Source organism: Delphinus delphis, chromosome 3 (genome assembly GCF_949987515.2).
Source record: "Delphinus delphis chromosome 3, mDelDel1.2, whole genome shotgun sequence".
Classification (NCBI taxonomy): Eukaryota; Metazoa; Chordata; class Mammalia; order Artiodactyla; family Delphinidae; genus Delphinus; species Delphinus delphis.
In genome coordinates, this window is record NC_082685.1 from 13,118,221 (window position 1) to 13,140,760 (window position 22,540).

Consider the following 22,540-nt stretch of genomic DNA (forward strand, 5'->3'; position numbering starts at 1 on the left):
TCTAGTCAGCAAGGCACCACGTGGCTGCTCATAGAAGCGCTGTGAGGTTCTCCTGGGTTGTACCCCGTGTCGCCCAAATTCCTGTGCAAAACCTAAGAGCCACATCCATTCAAGTTAGGGGTCCCAACATCTTAGTCTTAGACTTATGCTTTGCCCACATTTCCTTCCTTCTGGGCATTCTCATGTGTAATGGAGTTCCTAGAAGGTTCTGAGGGTGTGGAGGCCCTGCGCTGCAGCTCGGGGCAAGCCAGGCCATGAGTCTCCACTAAGAGGCTATTCCCTGTCTGAGACCATGTGAGGGCTGGAGGGGGCTGTGTGACAAGGGGGGTGCTTTCCCAGCTTGCTGTGAAGGATCAGGTGCTAAGTCTGCCCCTTATGACCTCTGGACCTTGTCCTTCTCCTCCTGGGCATTGATGGAATGTGACCATTCCTCCCTGCCAGGTGTGAGAGGCCTGGCCTGGTGCCAGGCACACGGCGGACTCTGTCCTGACCAGGCCATACCTGCATGGTCACCCAGAGCGGAGGAGGGGAGGAGGCAGGGTGCCTCGCTCTCCGCTCCCACTTCTCCTGGTCGCTCCGTACACTCCACCTGTGAGGTTGGAAATAGAGTAGGAGGCTGGCGGGTGGAGTTGGGCAGGCTCATTCAGCGTTCCTGATGCTTGGGCTGACTCGATGTTCTGGACCCCGTGTAGGCCGACAGGGCCCACTTCCCAGAGGCCCATGAAGCTGGCAGACTGAAGATTGAGACCCTATTTGCTCCTTAGCTCAGGGACCTTGGCCAGATCTTCTCCCTCTGTCCCTTGGCCTCCCTGCCCAGGAGATGGGCCACCCACCTCAAGGGTTATATGCAGGTTAACTTGGCCTTAGGAGAACCAGAGTCCTCCCTGCATTCCAGAACCCGCTCACTCAGTTCCTGGTGCTAATCCCCACCTGATGTGAATGCAGTACAGCTGGCGTAGGGTCTCGGTGTCACTCAGCTCCTGGGTTGGGAGTCACATCCAGTCCAGCCACCTCCCCGCCTGTGCTGTGAGCACCACAAGGGCTGGGTGCTGTGCGGCTGGGCCCCGGTGTTGGCTGGTTCCTTGGGGCAACTGTATGGCATTGCCAGGTTCCCCGGAGAGCCTGGCCCCACCTGTAGCACATCCATGATCTAGGGCATCTAGGGCATCGTCTTCAGAGCAAAATGCTCACCTTTGTTTCATTTGCCGTGTACATGTGTGTTCTCTGCCCTCTCACAGACACTGAGCTGGCTGACCTGGGCCCCTCTGCCATCAGGGGTCACTTCTAAGTTGTCAGCCCCTGACAGCTGGTGAAGCGTCAGGCTGCAGAGGGGAAAAGAAAACCCCACTTGGCCGGCTGCAGCCCAGCACTCTTCAGTTGATGAAAAAAGAAAGAAAGGGAAGTAGGGTTGGCATCCAGGGCTGTTGAAGGCATTTGCATGTGCTGCAGCAGGAACCCAAACGGCAGTTTACAGAATGAGGTTTGGTGGCACTTGTCAAGGGCCTTTGACTGGTGTCTCTGTGATCTAGGAGCCAACTCTGCGGGAATCATTAGGGATGTGCGCAAGATTGAGCCACAGGGGTGCTTGTTGCTGTGTCACGGGGATAACTTGGAAAGCCCGGGAAGGGGCAGGCAGGTGGGCGGGCGTTGTGCACTCCCGCTTCCCAGGGCCCACAGTGTGCGGGAGCGGCTCTCCAGAAGGAAATAGGTGCTTAGAAAGCGCCCTGGGTCTGGGGTTGAGGAAGCTAGCCTCCCAGTGGGCGGAAGAGGCCACTACAACTCTTAGGAGTTGTATTTAGCTGCGCAGTAGTAACTCTTTACCCAAAATATGTTTTATTCTGAGGGTTCCCTGGAAAAGAAAGATAATGAAAACAAACGTTCTCTGAAAACCCCTCTGGCTGGAGAGAGCCTGGCTCATCAGTTTGGTTCCTGTGTGTGCCTGTTTTGTCTTGTTCTTACCTGACTGGAATACCAAGTGCTCCCCACCATTTATCCCCCACCCAGCTCGGGACCTGATTTGTCTCGTCGAAGCTCCCACCTGCACCGCAGACAGACCAGGCCCGGCAGGTCTGGGGGAGGGCTGCCGGCCTGACTTGGGACAGATTTCAAAGGGGGTTGATTTAAGGGCTCTGGCAGGGACTCGACCTACTCGCAGTGGAACCAACACCCCCTCTTGGGCCTTAGGCCTCAGAGGCGGATGTCAGTCCCTCAGGTGCCCAGGACCATTTGGGATGGGACAAGGCTGTTTGTTGCTCCAGGTCCATCTGTTCGTCTGTGCACACAGACACATGACAACTCCCTCTGCCTCCCCATAACCAGGAGTTGGGGCTAACATCAGATGCACCCAAACCTGCCATGCTCGGGCCAGCTGAGGGCCACGTGGCAGCTGAGACCTGGTCCAGAAGGCACACGTACTGCTAAGCGGGGCCCAAGTTTCGGAAAATGTGTCGAGCTCTCCGCTGTCACAGAGAAAGCCGCGCATTCCTGAGCCATTCGTGCCCAGCTGGCTGGTTTCCCTGCTGGTTTCCAGCGACTGGTAGCCATTAACCAGCATCGTTAACCAGCAGCAAAACAGCCTGTTAACCAGAGGATTCCATAGGGGGTGGTGCCACAGAGCTGCGAAGGGCCTGGGGCTTCAAGAGCCTCCAGTGCCAGGCTCCAAGCAAGCTCCTCTTCCCACCGTCCTGCAGCCCCAGTAGCTGCACAGACCCTCCTCTGGGCTCTGTGCTGTGCCCCCGCCTCCAGGATTTTGGAAGTGGCCATACATACCCATGTGGAAAAGGTTCTCACGGGGTAAAAGGATCACAGTGAAGGTTCCACCACACCCCTGCCCAGAGAGAAGCACGGTTGCATCAGAGCTCATGCTGTACGTACCCTCTCCTTTCCTCGTAGGGGCGATAGCCTGATGGGGACTGTGGCAGTCATGGCAGCCACTGCCCTTTGAGCAGACTGAGATGGAAAAATGCCACCTGGGGAGGCCTGGTCTCTGCCAGAGCCGGGATGTGGCGAGGAGAGAGGATCAAGGTCAGGATGGAGGAAGAGCCACCCGTGTTGGGGTTCAGCCTCCATCGGAAGTGCCTTTTGATTTTTCTGACTTTGTGGTGCAGTCTTCCTGCCGCATTTTGGGCGACTGCATCAGTGTGTACCTGGCTGCGGGTGCGTCTCCCACAGTGACCCTCAGAAGCATCTGAGTGCTGGGCTTTCAGTTACTTCTATAATGGAGAACGAAAGTCACATCTGCAAAGGAACGAGCAGACAACACAGGGTGGCTACTAGTGCTGGACGAGATGCTGCACACGCACTGGAGCGTGTGTGTGTGTGTGTGTGTGTGTGTGTGTGTATACACATGTGTGCTTTCCTGCCCGAGGTGAGTGATAGCAGGCAGTCTGGGTTTGACTTTTTTATAGATGCTGAGTGTGAGCTGCTCCATCTCTTTTTGACCCTCATAAAGAAACAGGTGTCTGTGTTGAGATGAGGGCCTGCGTGGCTGGCCAGGGCCGACCTGGCATTGCCACCCTGCTGGTCTCCTCCATGGACTTTGGCCTCACCTGCCACTGGGTGTGTGTCCTGGGGGGGGGGGCCCTGCCCCCGAACGGCATTGACAGGATCATGCTGGAGGGCCAGGAGAGAGTGCTGGACAGACCCCAGCTGGGTGGCTCGGTGGAGCTGGGCCAACGGGGCAGCCTTTCTCCTGGGCAGCATTCATCCTGGGGCGGGGACGTGGGGGACAGGGATGATCATTGGCCCAAGGTCATTTGCAGTCCTTGGACAGCTGGTGCAGACTGTCCCTCTCCCCCAGGCCAGGCCCTTCCTGCCCTGAGCGGCTGTGCCTGGGAGCCACTCTGTGACGCCTTGGCTCTCAATGTGCGCGGCGGGGGCCTCTCTTTGGAGCAGGGACTGGCTGTGCATTGAGGGCTTCCTGCAGCATTTTGAGCCAGCCCTGGGTTGTGTGACCTCCCAGCTTCCCTCATGGGTCTACACACCGCCCTGAGGGCTGGGGCAGGGGAGCCGCATCCCTCCCTGTGGCCCAAGCTGCCGTGTCCTTGCTCTCACGGACAAGGCTCAGACAGGCTGAGCTGCCTGCAGTCACACGTGACAGCTGCGCACAGGGCAGGGGGGATTCAGCCCTGAGCCGCATTCTGTCCAGTGCTGATGAGGCGTGTTAGCGTCCTCACACAACCAAAGAGGAGACGTGCTCACCCTGGCCTGCTGGGCTGGTGCGACAGCCCAGGAACGAGGCCTGCTGCCCACTAACCCCCAGTGCTGCCCCTTCTTGTTGACCACCTGTGACCCCACCTTGTGTGTCTGCCTAGCTGTGATGAGCTCCTGTGCTCAAGCCCAGGGATTACTTTAAGGCTGGTCACCTCTGGTGACAGGGTTCTGGAGGCCCTTCCACTGCCTGCACAGGGGCTGGCAGCCGGAATGTCAGGTTTTCCTGTCTGTGTTTTTCAGCAGCTGCTGGCCTTCACCCAGTGTGGGCAGGGGGCCAGAGGGTCGGCCTGGAATAAAGTGGCCTCTGGATGTCCTGCCTATGCTGAACCCTGCACTTTGGCCAGGACTAGTGCTGTCTGTCTGTCTGTCAGCCAGGTCGTCTGTCTCTTCCCTCTGGCGGCTGTGGCTTTGCCTCGCTAGGCTACAGTGGTGCTCTCTGAAGTTGGGGTTACATAAACCATGGCACACGCATCCCCTGTCATGGTTGATTGGGGGCAAGTGCTGCCCCTCTGTGAGCCCCTCGGGGCCCGTGCCTGCCTTATTCACGGACACCCAGGTGGAGTCATCAGTGTTTGGCCTGGAGGAGGTGGAGAGGGCGTTGCTAAGCAGGAGTGCGGGTCAGGGTATCTCGACCTCTCAGCATGCCCTGCCCGCTGCTGACGCCCACCCATCTTGTCTCATCTCATCTTTACGGTTGTCCTGAACCAGATCAGCCCTGTTTGGTGGGGAAACTGAGTCATGGCCCAGCTTGGGGTGGGGTCCCTGCCTCTGGTTGTGTGCTGAGTGCTCTGTGCTCCTCAGACTGAGTTGCCATTGCTGCTTAGAAACCAGACACAGGACCCCACCCCCCTGCCACTGCATGAGAACCCAGGACCCACCAGCAGCCTGTCCATGGTGACACGCTGGTCCTGTCACTGTCGGGAAAACAAAGGTGCGTTTCAAAGGAATGTGGTTGCACATTTCCACTGTAAGGGGCATGCTTCAGGGATGGGCCTGGGTCCTGTGCTGGCCCATCCTGTGGTCCCCTCTGTGCTGTGGACCTACCGGTGATGTCCCACCCTCTCCACGCAGCACATCTCCATCCCCCAGCCTGACTGCCCCACGGAGCCGCGGACGTTCTCCTTCTACCTCTCCAACATCGGCCGTGACAGCCCCCAGGGCAGCTTTGACTGCATCCAGCAGTACGTCTCCAGGTGAGCCTTGCCCAGGCTGCCCCAGGTCTCCCAGTGGGCAGACCCGCCTCCCCCGACTTCCACTGTGGCGTCCCCCTGCCCCAGCCTGCTGTGCAGATGTTTACCCACCACCTCCAGCCCCAGCGCCCCTTCTTCCCCTTCTCAAGTGAGCTACCCTGGCTCCTTACAGTGTGTTCAGGGCACAGGTCTAGGTCCTGGCGTGCCACCTGTGGCCCAGGGACCTGGGTTCCCTTGTTTCTTTCGGGTCAAGATGTGCCTTGAAGAAACCGTGTTGCCCAAGTCAGCACCAAGCCCCATTTCTTGGACATGGGGGTGGTGACCATCTCTCCTGGTCATCCCAGGTGCTCATCCCAGCTTCTGGCCCCTTGTCTTGCAGCCATGGGGATGTCCACCTGGACTGCCTGGGCAGCATCCAGGACAAAATCACAGTGTGTGCCACCGACGACTCCTACCAGAAAGCGCGGCAGAGCCTGGCACAGGCTGAGGAGGAGACGCGGAGTCGAGGCGCCATCGTCATCAAGCCCGGAGGCCGTTACCTGGGTGAGGATCAGGGGCCTGGGGCTCCACCTGTGGGGGCCTTGCACCTGCTGGGCAGCTGTCGGGGGAGCAGGAGAGACTCAGGGCCCATCCAGACCAGGAGCGGGAGTGACGGGTTGACAGAGGTAGGATGAGCTGGGTCAGTGTTGGGTCAGGACAGAAGGTCCTTCCTGGGTGGCAACTGCTGCCTTCTGAACCCAAGATGGACTAAGGGACCCGAGAATTCCAGGCATTCTGAATCTCAGGGCTCCTCTCCCAGGCTGTAGCCTCAGGGACCTCTGCCCATCATGGAGACTCACCCTACATGAAGCTAGAGCTTCGGTCTGTCCTCCAGCTGCCACCCCTGCCCTCACCTGCCCAGATGTCTCCTTCCCAAGACCGACGTGGCCGGGGCAAGGTGCAGATGACGAGATGCACCCTGTGGCGGGCGGCCTGCTGCTGTGTTGGGGCCAGCGAGGGGCCATAAGGTGGAGACCAGGAAGGAAACGCATTGATCCCTGTTCACTGGGAAGGCTCTGGCCCCTCAGCATCTGCTTGGAAACAATTTCAGTGAAGTCGAGACACTGACAACATTAAAAGTATAGGGAGAAGAGTACTATCTATTTATCCATTTAGAAAGCCCCGTCATCTTGCTGTAGTCTTCCCGCCTCCTGGATGCAGATGGAGTTAAGGAGTCATTGGAATGCGTTGCCAGGCAAGAAAGCCCTGAGAGAGGTGTGAAACGGCTTACAGCAAGGGAGAACTTGATGGCTTTTGGGGTTTTTTTCTTCTTTAAGGAAAAGCAAGAGCGTTTCACATTGCTCCAAAGAGCATGCGATTTTCCTTGCTTGGCAGTGGGGTTGGCTCTGAATGAAACCCCAGACGGTGCAGGAATCTGTCCTGTCAGCGCTGGGCCCCAGTGAATGTGGCTGTTAAGTGACCAGGGAGCCTGAGCCCTGGGCAGTAAGCTGCCCAAGAGGTGCCAGCCAGAATCTAAAAGGGCTTCAGAGCCTGCTTTTGCTTCAAGATGCAAATGTGGACATTTGTACACATTTGAATACATTTTGGGTGGGTTTTTCAGTCAAAAACTTGGTCCAAAATTCGTGTTACGGTGCCATTTCGGGTACAATGAAGGTTTTTGCAGTAGTTTACGTTCTGGTGGAAACGCTCGTGTCCTGGCCTCTTAAGCCACCGACGTGCACATCCTGGGTGTGTCAGGCCTCTCCCCCCACCCCACGTCGGCCCGTCAGATGGGTCCTCTGGGGACGAAGTCTGGCCCTGAGGATTCTAAAAGCACTTCTTCCCTGTGTTCATTTGACAAATCAGATTTGAGGGATACATGCAAAAGGAAGTCGTCGTGGAGAGGTTTCTGGCCCAAGGATTCAAGGTGTGCGCTGACTTTGCTCAGCAGTCCTCGTTCCTGCAGTGGCGGGAGCGCCGTCCAAGGTGGAGTTAATGACTTAGGAGTGGAAGCACCCTCCCTCGAGAGCAGTGCTGGAGGCTCCATGGAGGATCCCCTTGTACGTCTCTGTTTGCAGCAAGAGGGTGGGGGATCGGCCTGCTGCCCCCGGGCCTCCAAGCACAGCCAGGTCTGCCCAAGGAGCACTTGCCAGGGCCACAGCTGGGGAGCTGCTCACACCCTGGGGTCTCTAGAGCAGCTGCCCAAGTGGCCCTGACGCCTTTATTTTCCTTCTCCTTTTTCATAAAAAAAGAATGACGGATCGTGTGGGACCAGCATAGTGCTGTGGAGTTCAGTCTCTGGGTGCCTGCCTCTGGCAGTTATGGGACTCCTTTGTTAACATCAGCCCCCTCTCCCCATATGGGTCAGGTGTTTTGGGTCCCCAGGATGTAGGCTGCCCATGATGAAGTCAGTTAAGGCTCTAAGCCCGCTTCTCTTTCCTGTAGCTCCCGCTTCTGAGACTGTGGGGCCCTGCAAGTGCCCACTGAGCTGTTTGTGGTCAGCAGGTGGCAGTCTCGGCCGCCCAAGGGCCCCACTGAGCAGGTGGGGCTGGACGAGGCTTGAATTGCCTTCTGTTGGGCTTAGCGAGAGCTTGGGGCTGTCGGCCATCGGCCATCCACGGGTGCCCACGAGCTCGCTCAGGAACTTGGCGTCGGCCCCAGGCAGTGGGACACGGTGGCCACTCCCTCACCCCTTCCAGTCCCTAATGCCTGGCTCTTATTGCAGGCAAAAAGGTTCAGTTTCGGAAACCGGCCCCGGGGGCAGTGGATGCTGTGCCCTGCCGGAAGCGGGCGACCCCCATCAACCTGGCAAGCGCCATCAAGAAAACCAGCGCTGGCAGCGTTAGCGGGGTGTCTCAGCGGCCCTTCCGTGACCGGGTGCTGCACCTCCTGGCGCTGAGGCCCTACCGGAAGGCCGAGCTGCTGCTGAGGCTGCAGAAGGACGGCCTGGCCCAGGCGGACAAGGACGCGCTGGACGGCCTCCTCCAGCAGGTGCGTGCTTGCCCTGGACTGGCCTGGGCTGCGCATGTGGCACTCACTGTCCAGGGCCCTCCTCCTTACCAGCTGCGGACACACAGGCAGTGCGCGTAGCACAGGGGATCCAAGACTTCAGTCGCACAAGGTTTTTAGAATTGAACGAAGTCTGAGGAACCCGCAAGCATGAGTTAGCAAGAGCTCGGGCTTCACAGTCAGACAGCAAGGGCCTCCTTATTGCTCATCAGTTGTGGCTCCAGGCAAGGGGCTTCATGTCTGGACCCTCAGGCTTCCATCTGCGGCTGGGGCATGACCACAGCACCTCTCTTGGGGTCAAGAGCTAAGCGGGCAGGAGCGTGGTGCCAGCAGGTGGAGCCTGCTGTTAAGCAACCGGGGCTTTGGAGCAAGGGCGGTGGCCCCAGCACCTTCCTGAGGCCTTACCCTAGAGGAGGCAACTTGAGGACCCCTGAGAAGGTGAGTGGCTCACTCCGGCTTCACCACATCAGCTGGGCCATGTGGATACCACTTTGCCATGAAGTGGGGATGGGCCCCCTCAGAGCGCTGTGAGGATGGCACAGCCAGCAGCAGTCACGCCAGCATCCTGAGGAGGAGGCGTGGCCCTGCCTCAGATACTCTGGGCACTTGGATGGTGCCTCCTATAGCAGAAAGTACGCGCCGTGACCATCAGTAGCTATGTCTGAGGATGAGTTTCAGATTTACCGAGTTCTTCAGCAGGCCTCTGGGCACTTCTCTTCCCCATCCCCAGTGCAGTCCAAGGCTGCTGTGACCACACAGCACGTTTGTTGGGAGGATTTCGGCATGGCTCTCATCCCCCCGTGCTCTGGCTGGGGTCCCTGTGTTACCCATTACCCCCCGAGGGTTCAGGGCAAAGGGAACGGATGAAGAGGGAAGAGAGGCCTCTGTGACATTCCCCTGCATTCCGAGGCGCAGATGCAGGCCTGGGCAGGGGCTGGGCCCCATCCACAGAGCAGGTGAAGGGTGCCTCCCCCATCCTTCACCCGAGGAGAATCCTCTTGTGTCCTGAGGGCTGAGGTGCTCACCAGAGACTCACGTTACTGTCAGGAGCGCCCATGTCCACTCACTGGGTGCTTTTGTGCGGATTTGGCCTCCTGAGCCGCTGTCCCCCACGTGGAGGTCATGCTGGCAAGGACTGAGCAGCACTGTTTCTCCCTGCAAGCTTAGGAGTTGGCTCGGGGCCTATTAGAAGATAGATGCATGGCTCTGGAGCCCAGAAGTTTTCTTTGGCAAAGGGGCTTGCCAAAGCACCCAGAAAGCTCTAGAACCAGGAACAACATTCCCAGGGCGCTCGTTTCCTTGGAAAGTCGCGTGCTGGCCTTGCCCCTGGGAAATGGGGGGAAGTATGTGGGAGGCCCTTTCCCTGGGCTGGGGGCCACCCAGAGCTGCCTCCTGCAGCACGGGGTGACCACAGCAGGGCTGAAGGGAGCTGGACAGAGGCATCAGACATGAGCCAAGACTGGAGACAAGTGCGGCAGCCACGCCCACCCCTGGCTGTGCCCGTAGCTTGCATTGCCATCCAGCCAGGCCCTCGGCCCCTGGTATAGCGTTCTTAGAAATGCCCTTGCCCCCGCTCTCTAATCTTGTTCTGTTTGTGCCCAGAATAAAAAAGCACAATGCAGAATGTGACCCTTAGCTGACCGAGCACTTGATTACACCTGAGATTTACCCACTGAGCAGCCCTCAGATGCGGCAGGGATGCCAGGCTCAGTTCTCTGGAGAGAGAGGGGTCTGGTGGTTCTGACTTAGGTCTGCCTGGGGCACTGCTCCATTTTTAACCCCTGTGAAATTGTCATTGCTCCTGGTCCTTTCCTGGGACCAGAGAGGCACCGTACTGGGCTCCAGCTTCTCCAGTGGACTTGGGTTTGGCAGCTCCTAGGGGGTGGCCCAGCCAGTGTCTTGGGGTAGAGCGTCCTCCTCGCGCCCGCTCTGATTTCTCCTAAACTGCCCCAGCTGCCTTGTGCTTCTGTGTTTACCACCCAACTTGTTCTCCGCAGCGGTGTGGGGGGCAGGAGGACCCCCGCCAGCTTGGGGATGGGAAGGTGTCGGGGGCTGTGCCTCACCCAGCATGCTCATTTCCAGCCCCCGCAAGTGACCAGGGACTCTGATGAACAGCACTAACAAAACCACACTGCTCAAAGGCGCCTTCTCTATTCCTTCTGTGAAAACAGAAAAGATTTAAGGCGTTCCATCTTCCTGGTGGGAGTGTTGACGGGTGGGTGGCTCTTCTGGAGAGCATTTTAGCAAAACGTATCAAGAACCATAAAAATGTTCAGAGCCTTTGACCCACTAATCCCACTTCCGGGAAGCTGGCTGAAGAAAACCATCACCAGCATGGAAAAACCTGCACAAGTGACGTCTGTTTATGCTACAGAGAAACTGGAAACGGCGTCAGCATCCAACAAAGGAGAAACGTTTGAGTACATCACAGTGTAGCCACTTGGTGGAATATTACTCAACCATTAAAAATACTCCTTGTGAAAACTGCTGTGATGTGGAGAACTTGTAGTCTCAGTGATAGCGAAAAACAGCGCGCCAGCCACACGGCTACACACGCGTGTTCTGGAGACCATGGTGCCCAAGCGAGACACTCAGGGAAGTGCCCGCTTCAGGTCAGGGGCCTGAATTCCGTCAAACATCTTACGGCAAACGTTTTAAATCCATCTTCGCAAAGAGTCTTGGAGACAAGCTCAGCTTTTGTTAACCAGCAGCAGCAGGGCTGGCTGGTTGCAGGGAAGGTGGGCTCAGCATGGCCCCTGGAGGCACCACTCACCCAGCACCCCAGTCTCGGCCGACTCTGCCACAGGAGGTCTGAATCCGAGAGCGGGTATGTTAGTCCATCGGGCTGCTGTAACAGAATACCATAGACTGGATGGCTTATACACCACAGACGTTTACTTCTCACAGCTTTGGAGTCTGGGAAGTCCAAGATCAAGGCGCTGGCAGATTGGGTGTCTGGTGAGGGCATGTGCCCTGGTTTATAGACAGCTGCCTTCTTACTGTCATCACAGGGGGGAAGGGGTGAAGGAGCTCTCTGGGTTCTCCTTTATAAAGACACTAACCCCATCATGAGGGCTCCACCCTCATGACCTAATCACCTCCCAAAGGCCCCACCTCCGAATACCATCACCTTAGATTAAGGGGGTTAAGATTTAACGTGGACTTTGGGAGGACAAAAATGGTTCAGTCCATAGCAGGGGGATGGGCTGGTGATGGAGTCTTGGGAGTATAGATGGCAGCCTCCCCTTTTTGGAGCCAACCTGGCCTCCAGCAGCTGTAAGACGTGTATATATGGACCTGCTGCCCTGACCCTTCTGCACCCCGAGGGTTGCTGCGCTGGCACGCAGGGGAGCTGTGGGGTGAGGTGTTGGCTCGGGGAGGGAGTGTGCTGTCCTCTTTCCCCTTTCACGTCTGTCTCCGCCTCTCCCTGCCCCCTCGCAGATGCTTTCAGGAACATCTGTCTCTCTCGGGCATCACACAAGGTGACACCAGCTCTGTCTTGCAGGTAGCCAACGTGAATGCCAAGGATGGCACGTGCACGCTGAAGGACTGTGTGTACAAGGATGTGCAGAAGGACTGGCCCGGCTACTCAGAGGGGGACCAGAAGTTGCTGAAGCGGATGCTCATCCGGTAACTGCCTCCCTATCCCTGAGCGAGTTCCCAGCCCCTGGACCTGGGGCAGATCTCATCCCAAGGATGCTGGGGGGGCCTCATCTGGCCCCAAAGGCTGCAGGGCCCGCAAGCAGGATGGAGGGGTCTGTGGAGACTGCCTGGGTGGCCCACCGTGTCCTCCTGTAGGGTAAAGGCCAGCCCTTACCGAGTGGGGTGGAGGGTGTGAGTCACCATCTTGAACACCAGAATGCCCGGACAGAAGGCCCCAGACCGTTCCTTCTGCCCCCTCTTGCCCTTCCTGTCAAGGTTGCTTCCAAAACCTGCACATCCCCACAGGCGTCTGCTGCGGGCCCTCTTTCTTAAAAAGAGCCTCTCAAGGACGAGAAGCAGAGAGAAGCAAAACAAAACTCCCCACAGACAAGATTAAGCAGCATTAATTAAATACATCCCCTCTCTGGTTAATTGGGACCCAAAGTCAGGAGTGGCCACGGTAGCTCTAGGGAGAAGTGGGTAAGTAGGCCCCCATCTGAGGCAAGCAATTAATGATTTCCTTCTCAATTGATACCTGGCTCCGGAGCCCGGACTGTGAAGTGAAGTGCTGTTCAGAACAGCCTGATATGCTAATTAGTCCTTAAGTGATTTCTCAGGGACTTGGAGCTATTTATGAAGGGTTTTGGGTTTTTTTTGTTTTTTTGATTTTTTTTTTTTTTTAAAGTTTAGCTGTTTAAAGCAGTAATTGCGTCTGGAAAGCAGAGCTGAGTCGGGGCCAGTCTAGGTGAACCCTGAGTTCCTCCTTGGCCCTGCGGGACACTCACCTGCTGTCCCGGGGTCACTGCTCTGGCTGTCTGGAGGTCTCTGGGTGCTCAGGGAGGCTGAGAGGAGATAGTCTCAGCAGAAGGTGCCCCCCCGGCCCCCACTGCCCTCTCTGGGGGTCCTCTGTTGCCCCAGCAAAGCACATCCTGGGTAGGCAGTCACCTCCTGCAGGCGTTCACATCTATCACGTTTTTTGGCAAAGGGTTGAAATAGTCACTTACACCCACCCTAGTGCTTTGAGGTGGCCAGGGGCACATGGTGGGGGGCACCTTGAGGCTACTTCCACTCTTCCTTCCTTCAGAGCCTCTCACTGGGTGCCTCGCTGATCTCAGACCCCAAGCGTCTTGTCCTCCCAGAGCTCCCAGGAAGGGGTGTGGCCGAGAGCAAGCAGCCTGTCTGTGTGTGAATGGGTGTGGTTTGTAGGAAACAGCGCCTGGGCTGAATCTTGAGGGGTGTTAGGTGGGAGGTTCCTAGGGATGCGGACTCTGGAGCTCAGTATAATGCCAAGCTCACGCTTCCTCCCTTGTTTTCGCTCTGGGCTGTCTGGATGCTCTTCTCTCCGTCTGCGTGGGCCGCTGGGAGAGCAGCCTCGCCACCGGAAGCCTCTTGGGAAGCCGACAGCTCCTACTGCCCTTGGAAGCGTGAACTGATTGGCGCGCAGAGGGCAGGGTCAACACCCCTGATGCCCGCAGCCACACAGAAGGTTTCTCCAGGCGCCCCTCTGCACAACTTGTTTTTCTTTAGGTTGCTCCCTTCCTGAAGAAAGCCCCAGTTATAGCAGGTCTTGATGCTGTGGTCTCACGGCAAGAAGGAAAAAAACAGGATCTTGGGGTGTTTCTGTTGTTACAGGCAGGGTGTGGGGACTTGTGTCACCCCAGGGGCTATAACACCTCCTTTTCCTACAGCTTGTTCTGAACTCGTACCTGACTTAAACATGCTCACGCTTCCAGGGTCTGCCTGGGCCCCCGTGGCTTTGCTCTGCACAGACGTGCACTCCCAGCATCTCGGCTGTTGACTTGGATGCTGCCCCTGTGCTTTTAGTCCCCACGTGTGTAGCTGCTTGGGCCTGGCCTGTCCCAGGAGGAGTCTGTGGACGTCGCAGTGCAGGATGAGGCCTCAACTCCACCTGGCCCTGAAATCAGTCACCCCGGCCTGCCCGTGTCCTGGCCTCACCTCCCCCAGGGCACAGCCTAGACAACCCGAGCCTCAGTCCGTCTCGCACGCATCATGCTTTCCCTGGAGTTGGTAACCTGCTTGGCCGAGTTGTTACTTTCTCTGCTCAGCGTTCTGTGTCCTTCATGTCCAACCCCAAGCTCCCCGTGGTTGTGCCGTGGCCTTTTATCACTATCAGGGGATCAGGGGTTCCACCGGGAGCTGCCCCCGTCCCTTGCGGGTCCTTCTGTTCCTGGGTCTGTGATTCTGCCCTGGGGTTGAAGGGACGCAGCTCTTGGAGCATCTCTCAGAGGAGAGGGCTTTGGGAGCTCCATCTGTCATATCTTCACGCCTGGGTGGCCGTCACACTGGATTGGCAGTTGGCGAAGTCTAGTCTTCCAGATTGGAAGGAACTTTCCCTCTATGTTGAAGACCTGGCCCCCGGAAAGCCACGGAGGTTCCCTTCCTGGCCCTGTATCCATCTGCATGGTCACAGGATGGCCTGGCGGGTGCTCTGGGACCGGCGCCCCAGCCCTTGCAGTCTGAAAACTTGCCTCGTCCTTCTTCCCGTCCTGGGCGTGGTTGTGAGAGGCCTCACTGTCCTCCCTCGCCCTTCCTCTCATTCTGCCACTGGGGGCTGTGCTGCACCGTTCACCATTGTCTTCCCTGTTGTTTCTTTTAATTTCTTCTACTTTTGGAAGATTTCTTCACCTTCTCCCTCTGTCTCTTTTTTTGCCATTGTTGCTAGTTCCCAAGGTGCAGCTCCCACTTCTCTCTAGTTCCAAAGCAGTCACCCCAAAATGAAACCCCACGTTAACAGCCACTCCCCGTTCCCCCTCTCCCAGCCTCACTAAGCTGCCTCTTGTCTTGGTGGATGTGCCTGTTCTGGATGTTCCATACAAATGGGATTATGTGCTCCAGCCTTTTGTGTCTGGCTTCTTTCACTTGGATTAGGTTTTCGAGTTTCGTCCACACTGTAGCACGTGTCAGAGCCTCACTCTTTTTTATGGCCAGGTAGTATCCTATTGTGTGGGCATTTTGTTTATTCATTTGTCTGTCCATGGACACTTGGATTGTTTCTACCTCTTCATGATTACGAGTAGTGCTGCCATGAGCATTCCTGTACCAGGACATGAATGTAGCTGACATCGATTTTCAGTTCTCTCAAATATACACTGAGGAGTGGAATTGCTGGGCCATATGGTAATCCTGTGTTTAACTTTCTGAAGAACTGCCAAACTTTTTCTCAGTGGCCACGGCATTTTACATTCCCACCAGCAGTACTCAGTTCCAGTTTTTCTACATCCTCACCAACACTTGTTATTTTCCATTTTTTTGATTCTAGCCATCCTGGCAGGTGTGAAGTGGTATCTTATCATGGTTTTGATTTGTGTTTCCCTGGATGAATAATGATGTTGAGCATCTTTTCATGTGCTTATTGGCCATTCGTATGTCTTCTTTGGAGAAATGTGTATTTAAGTTCTGTGTCTTTCTAAGGCTATTAAGGATGGTGTTTTTCTCGTGGATTTAAAGTTTTCATCCCCTTACAGAGTCTCTCTTTCTTTTCAAATGCATTTTCCTGTCTATTTTGGGGTCTGACATTTGTTGCCTGGAAGCCCAGGTGCGCAGCCTCTTCAGGACTTTCCCATAGGCAACGCAGCCTCCTCAGGAGCACTGCTGAGGCGTTTCTGAATCCCCCATAGGCCCCTCTGTTTCCTCTTCTCCCGAGGCCACGTCTCTGTCCATCCTGTGTGGCCCGAGCATCCTGGAGAAGGCCTGGGCTCCTTCACTCCTGAACATGCTGTGGGCTCCCTTCCCTGCTGCCCCACAGCAGGCCGGGACCCAGAGCAGGGCTCTGGGGGGACAGCCTGGCAGGGGCCCCTCTGCTGAGGTTCCTGAGGCACCCATCCTGGGCCCATGGGGTTCTGTGGCCTGGGACTCTGTTTTCTTGGATCCTATAGGACAGTCACCACTTGTACTTCTGCATTGAATATCATTTCTCTCATTTCTCTCATTTCTCTCTCTCTCTTTTTTTAAATAAATGTATTTTATTTATTTTTGGCTGCGTTGGGTCTTCGTTGCTGCATGTGGGCTTTCTTTACTTGTGGCGAGCGGGGGCTACTCTTCGTTGCGGTGCGCAGGCTTCTCACTGCGGTGGCTTCTCTTGTTGCAGAGCATGGGCTCTAGGCATGTGGGCTTCAGTAGTTGTGACACGTGGGCTCAGTAGCTGTGGCGCACGGGCCTAGTTGCTCTGCGGCATGTGGGATCCTCCCGGACCAGGTCTGGAACCCGTGTCCCCTGCATTAGCAGGCGGGATTCTTAACCACGGCGCCACCAGGGAAGCCCCCTCATTGCTCTCTTCTTCCCTTTCTCTTTTACGCCTTTTTAGTGGGGGCTTGAAAGAGAGTGGATGTAAATACCTGGTTCTCTGTCTTTAACCGAAAGCTCTGGTTGCTTCCACGTGGCTGGAGCAGCAGAGTTGCCCTCAGCCTCATGGATTGTGTTGCCCCAAGTGCCTGCATGTTTCGGGCCCTTTTCCTGTGGCTCTGCTTGCATTTCAGGCCACCGTGGAGGGGACAGCAGCAGTTGTCTAGAGTGTGGCTGTTGGTCAGGGGCTGGGCTCTGCTTGTCACTGGTTAGAGCAGCGCAGACATGGCCCTGGACCTCAGCTCAGCTTCCCTGCAGGGCGTGGAGGGCCCTCGGCACCACTCCCAGCACCTGGCCAGCTGCCTGGGCTCCCATGAAGCGCACAGTCTCCGGGAGTGCAGGAGGCTAAGCGGAGAGCCCCCTCCCCCCCGCCGAGCCGGGGTGACTGTCGGGGGCCTCCATTTGTGTGTCAGGCATTGGGGTGTTTCTTCTCTCTTCCTTGGCTACATTGTTGTGCTCGCGTCCCGCCGGACTGGTGGCCACCCCTGCCATCCCTGGAGGTGCTGTGCCTGGGCTCCCAGGACGATGGGCGCTGAATCTGGAAGGCCCTCCCACCACAGACCAGGGCATCTCAGTCCTCTTCTGTGTTCTCTGTTTCTGCAGTGAGTGTTGTTTATTAGGATGACAGTTGTTTTTAAAAGTGAGGACCAGCACCCCAGTGACAGCAGCTCCCCTGGGGACACAGCATGGATCTTGAGTGTCTGGTCAGTTTTATATGGGTCCTTGGTCTCCATGGTAATGGGAGTCTAGATGAGTGGGTGGTCATCTGACCCTTCTCTGGGCGCAGAACACCCAACGGGACAGTCCTCCTGGCAGTGAGGCTGTGACCTTGGCCACAGGGCAGCTGTGGATAAACCCAGGGTGGAATGTGCTCAGGCTGCTCTCTGCCTGCCGGGCCCTGGTGTACCCATCACACTCAGCCCTGCTCTGGTTCTGCTCTGGAGTCAGGCCCTCCCCAAATCCCTGGGCGTGAATGGGACAGCGTGGTGTCAGTGCAGGGACAGGTGGGCGTGTGTGCGCCCCACAGGGCACTGCTGAGGATCCCTCCAACCCACCCTGCTTCTCCTTTGCAGGAAGTTGTGCCAGCCACAGAGCTCAGGCGGCCTCCCTGGGGACCTTGCGGCCAACAGTCCTCCGGGCGAGCACGGGAGCTCAGCCTCACCCCCTCAGGTAGGAGCGTGGTGGGGAGGGAGGGTGGGTCTCACCAGAGCCAGTGGGCCTGACCTGGCCTTGGTTCCTACGGAGCCTGTTGGGCTTTCGGCTCAGGGCTGGCAAGCTTTCTTGAATGAGTGAACAGCTGGCTGGGGGTTGGGTGTCCTGGGCCTGGGACTTGGTTATGGTTCCTTGGTTTACCTGTGGGTATGTGGCCGAGGGAGGGCAGGCTGCTGAACCACACTGAGCCTCCTGCTTTCTGTGTGGTGGGCGCTCCTGCCTCCTAGGGCTGTTGGAAAACCAGCCAGGGCGCAGTGGGGTCCTATGAGCAGTGGCCACGGCCATGTTAGTCAGTAGTCGGGAAGGGCATTTGGGGACGCCTTGCTGTTGGGGGCTTGATCTTCAGCAATACCCGCCTCACCGTTGCTTGAGCTGTTTGGTGAAAGCTCTCCCCACCCACCTGCATGCTCTGACTTATGAGTCCCACGTCTCCATCCCTGCTTGGGAGAGGCCAGCCCCTCTTCTCCCTCTTCCTCCTCTGCCCTGGAGGCACCCAGCCTAGGCCCATGACCCTTAAAGCCTCCCCGTGGCTGTAGGGCCGTTGTGGAGAACAGAGGGCCTCATTTCACTTGCGTCCCCACTGCTTCCCTCTGATCCTGGGTTGCCCATCTGCCTTCTTTCTCCCTACCGCTGCTTCCCTGGTCCTGGGCCACCTGGTCTGATCCTGGCTCCATTCCTGGGGTCTGGCCTTGCCTCACAGGCCTCAGTGTTCTTGTCTGTGAAATGGAGATGAAGCCTGCACCATGTCACAGGGTTGCCATGGGGATCCAAGTGGTCAGGGGCCTGGAGGTGTTGGTCCTGTCCTGTGGGGCTGCCCTGTGTCACTCAGATTTGGCTCTGTCACTCTTCCCATCGTCCAGGGAAGAATGCTGAGCACAGTGGTGTTTTAGACCAGTTCCCAGAGGTGGCCCTTCTGGTCTGCAGCCAGGTCCACTAATGACCCAGCGCCCTTCCTCCGCTCTGGTGGCCTCTGGGCCCAGCTGAGAGCTGAGACCCTGGGCAGGCAGCCCCGGCTGAGCTCTGGGCATCCTGGGCCTGGCTAGTGTTCGCGCGCCCCCATGTGGTCAGCGTGGGCCTTGCGTGTGGGCACTGGGTTTCCTCCGGGCCTGCGGTGCCCAGCCTCTCCCCAGTAACTCTAGGCACAGGCTCCCCTCTGAAATTGTCTCCTTTACTTCCCAGAAACGGCCACAGCCTCCTGATTTCATCGACCCTCTGGCCAACAAGAAACCCAGGATATCGCACTTCGCCCAGAGAGGTCAGCCTGCAGTCAATGGGAAACTGAGTGTGCCCCACGGCCGTGAGGCCCTGCTTCCCACCCCGGGCCCACTGGCTGGTACAGACGCCCACCTGCCCCTGCGGCTGGAGCCACCACGGGCCCACGACCCCCTGGCCGACGTCAGCAACGACCTGGGCCACAGCGGCCGGGATTGCGAGCGTGGGGAAGTGGCCGCCCCGGCACCTACTGAGTGCCTCAGCCTGCCCCTGCTGACGGACTGTGCCCAGCCCAGCAGGCCCCACGGCGCCTCCTTGCACGGCAAGTCCAAGAAGAAATCCAAGAAGCACAAAGACAAGGAGAGGGCGGCTGAGGACAGGCACCGGCCCCGGCCGCCAGACCAGATGTCGGGCCCCCTTGGAGCCCCACCAGTCGCCCCGGGTAGGTGCCAAGAGGCAGGCCTAGGGGCAGGGGCTCTGCAGGAGGGTGTCGCCAGGAGCCTGAGCACTGGCCCCATGCCCACCGCCCTCACTCCACAGAGTGCCGAGAGGGCTGCCCACGAGCCCCCACTTCGGCTCAGCCTGCACATGAGGCCTCTTTGCCTCCTGTGTCCTCGCACCGGCTCGTCTGTGACTGCCCTGGCATTGTTATGCCGAGAGCCTCTTGCAGTCCTGTGTGTGCCAGGCCAGCTCTGGGGGCCAGGGGCTTGGAGCCTGACGAAGCTGAGGCTCACGGGAGGAGACATCACACAGGGAGAGCAACAGTTCCAGGGCCCAGCTCTGGCTGCGGGGAGGTCCCAGACACAGAGAGAGAACAGGGTGGGACTGGGGCTCAGGGAAGGCAGTGGGGGGCAGGTCCTGGTGGAGAGGGAGGTGGACAGCCCCTGGATCACCAGGGACCTGGTGTGGCCTGCTATGCGAACATTTCAGCCTGTGGAGAAAGGGCTTGGGAGGTGGGCCCAGAAGGAGGTGGGAGACTGTCCATAGAACAACAGAAGGTAAGAGCCAGAACACGGTCTTGCAGTTGAAGCCTGTGGGGAAGCTGGCAGTGGAGAGACCCTCAGCAGGATGACGGGTGCAAGGCTGCCCAGGGCCATGTGCTGAGCAGGGAATCTTCTCAGGCCCGGGGCACTGGGGAGGCGCATGGATGGGCTAGGATGGCGGTGGGGCTGGGGTCATGTCCCCCAGAGCCACCCCGCCTCCAGTTATAGCCCTAGGCACCTGAGCCGAGCACCCCTTGTGGCTACTGTCAACCCCAAGAATAATTCAGGAGGCTGCAAATAAGAAAATCGTGTATTTGAGGTCTTAAAAATTACAGTTTGGGAGACATAGATTCAGGTGAGCGCGAAAGAGTGTTCTGAGGAGGAGAAAGAGTCGGGCTTATAAAGACAAAAGCCACGCGTCTGTTAAAGGTTGCCTGGTGAGGATGGTTTAGCTCTGACGCAAGTCAGAAAATATTTGTTTTAGGTTAGGGGTCCAGTAAGTAGACAGTGTCACGAGTGTTTTTAGGGTAGGGGGTCTGATGAGTAGATAGGCTGTCACAAGTTTCTGGCAGATGACTTCATTGGGTCAGAAGGTCAGATTCCATCTAGGCTGAGACGTGCACAAGTCACACTTCCTTAATGGCCTCTTGGTTCCGTTTTTAGAGCGCTCTCTTAGCAATACGGACTCCATTGTGAATTTCCTTTCATGTAATTTAACCTTATCAGCATGTCCTGGCAACAGGCGCAGCCACGGGGGCCTCGTCACCTGCTGCAGCTTTCTGACGATTTCCTCAGGAGGGTTCCCAGCAGGGGGCATTCCTGGATGGGGTGGAGCCACTTCTCCTTAAGGCTTTTAAATTTGTCCTCACCTATCCTTCACGGGCTTGCCAGCCCCTCCCTCTGTGGCTGGAGGGCAGGTCCTGGAAGAGCAGGGTTGGTCCGGTGAAGTCGGACTTTGCAGTTCCGTCAAGTCCCCTGGTATTCCTCAACCCTGTTGCACGCTAGGCTTCCTAGCACCTGTGGGTGGGCCGCAGGGGAGAAGGCGGCCCGGTTCCCTGAGCACACGCCATCTGATCCGGCTCCTCCTCAGGGAGACAGGCTCACGGGAGGAGACATCACACAGGGTCACAGAGACATCACTCAGCAAACTGCTGAGCAGCCGGGCAGCGCATTCTGCCCCAGATGGCAGAAGCGGATGCCGTGTGCTTCTGGCAGGGCCCTGGGCAGGAGCACTGTGGGGCCGGGCACCAGATGGGGCCAGGAAGGTGCTGCCCAGGCCGGCCCGGTGTGCGTCAGCTCCAGGCAGCTCCTCCCCAAGCCGAGGTAAGAAAGTGACATTTGGGGTCAGGCAACCCAGGGAGTAGAGGCCCCAAGGAAAAGGAAAAGGGTAACTGAGGCACCAGAAGCCGGGTCTGGCGCCAAGTGATCCACCTTAAGCCGTCTCTCAGGCGGCTCAAATGATAGTGGTAATAGGTGGGTGCAAAGCCCCCCCAAGCTCCCAACACACACACACACCACACACCACACCACACACACACACACACACACACACCACACACCACACACCACACACACACACACACACACCACCCCCCCCCTGCTGTAACGTGTTGTGACTCCTTCCTGGGTTGGGGGCATGTGCAGGCAGGAGCTACCCACCCACTGTTAACAATAGCGTTGTTCTCTGAATGCTCCCCCAGCCTTGCTGGAGAGCGCTCCAGGTCAGCCCCTGAGGAAGCTTCCTCGCCCTTATGTCCTGTGGGGCAGAGGGATGGGCATCTGTTTAACCCACCCTTCTGCGTGACACTGTCCCCCTAGTCTGGCCCTGCTGTCCCAGCCCTGCCCTGTGATCGCCTCTGACCCTGACAGGTGTGGCGGCCTCCACCTGTCAGGCAGGTGGCTCAGCTCAGCCTCCCTGTGGCCCCCACTCTCGAGGCCCCCCTCTGGCCATCTTCATCCCCCTATGCCCCAGGCCCACTCCTGGGTCCTACGCCCACCCTCGTGCCTGCCCCCGACTCTTGCTCAGGCTGTGGATACCTCCTGTGGCCAGAGGGTGCCTTCCTGGGCAGGCTGGCGTGCCGGGTGGAGGGCTTGGGCTCAGCCAGGCCAAGCTCAGGCCCACTGACCCCTGTGTGGAATTGGGGGCACCTTCTCTCATTGGCACCCAGACCTGGGTCCTGCAGGGTGAACTCGCAGACATGTCCCTGCACCCCCTGCCCTGGGGAGGCACAGGAGAAGCTAGTGGAGGGGACACATGGGTGTGGGAACCAGCTCGGCTGGTGCAGGGGCAGCCAAGTGACAGCCGCACGCAGCCAGTGCCGGGGCAGGAGTGGGGACCACAAAGGTTTGCCACAGGCTGGACCCCAACAGTGTCTTGGGTGCCAGGTCAGTCTGACCCTAAGCCTCAAGGCGGAGCACCCCAGGAGGCCTGTCCTGTGTGGGGTGTGGGTGGTGGGAGTGTAGACTAAACCCTCATGTATGTGCCTGTTGGGCTGCATTCTGGGGAGGCCACAGCCTCTTCAAAGATGACACCAGGTCGGGGTGGGCTCCATCCATTGGTGGGAATTGCACCTCGCGCTGGAGTATAAAACCACAGGAGGGCTCAGCAAACTGCTGATCCACTGGGTGGGCTGCTTTCCTCTGAGAGAGGCACAGAAATAAGCACTCAGGATATGCTTCAAAGCGATCAAATTGCTTCTCAGTTGTGGGGAGGGGGAGGCCAGCTGGAACAGTTTCCCA

The 22,540-nt window shown here is 57.8% G+C and overlaps 1 protein-coding gene across 1 annotated transcript in view; it reads left to right on the plus strand.

Moving 5' to 3' along the window:
• ELL (elongation factor for RNA polymerase II) overlaps positions 1–22,540 on the plus strand; it is an 81,292-nt gene that overhangs the window by 53,565 nt on the left and 5,187 nt on the right. Inside the window, exons 3-8 of the mRNA XM_060008034.1 lie at positions 5,284–5,405; positions 5,782–5,945; positions 8,107–8,372; positions 11,896–12,020; positions 17,468–17,564; positions 18,786–19,260. Coding sequence (XP_059864017.1) covers positions 5,284–5,405; positions 5,782–5,945; positions 8,107–8,372; positions 11,896–12,020; positions 17,468–17,564; positions 18,786–19,260 — 1,249 coding nt within the window. The remainder of the gene's footprint in view (positions 1–5,283; positions 5,406–5,781; positions 5,946–8,106; positions 8,373–11,895; positions 12,021–17,467; positions 17,565–18,785; positions 19,261–22,540) is intronic.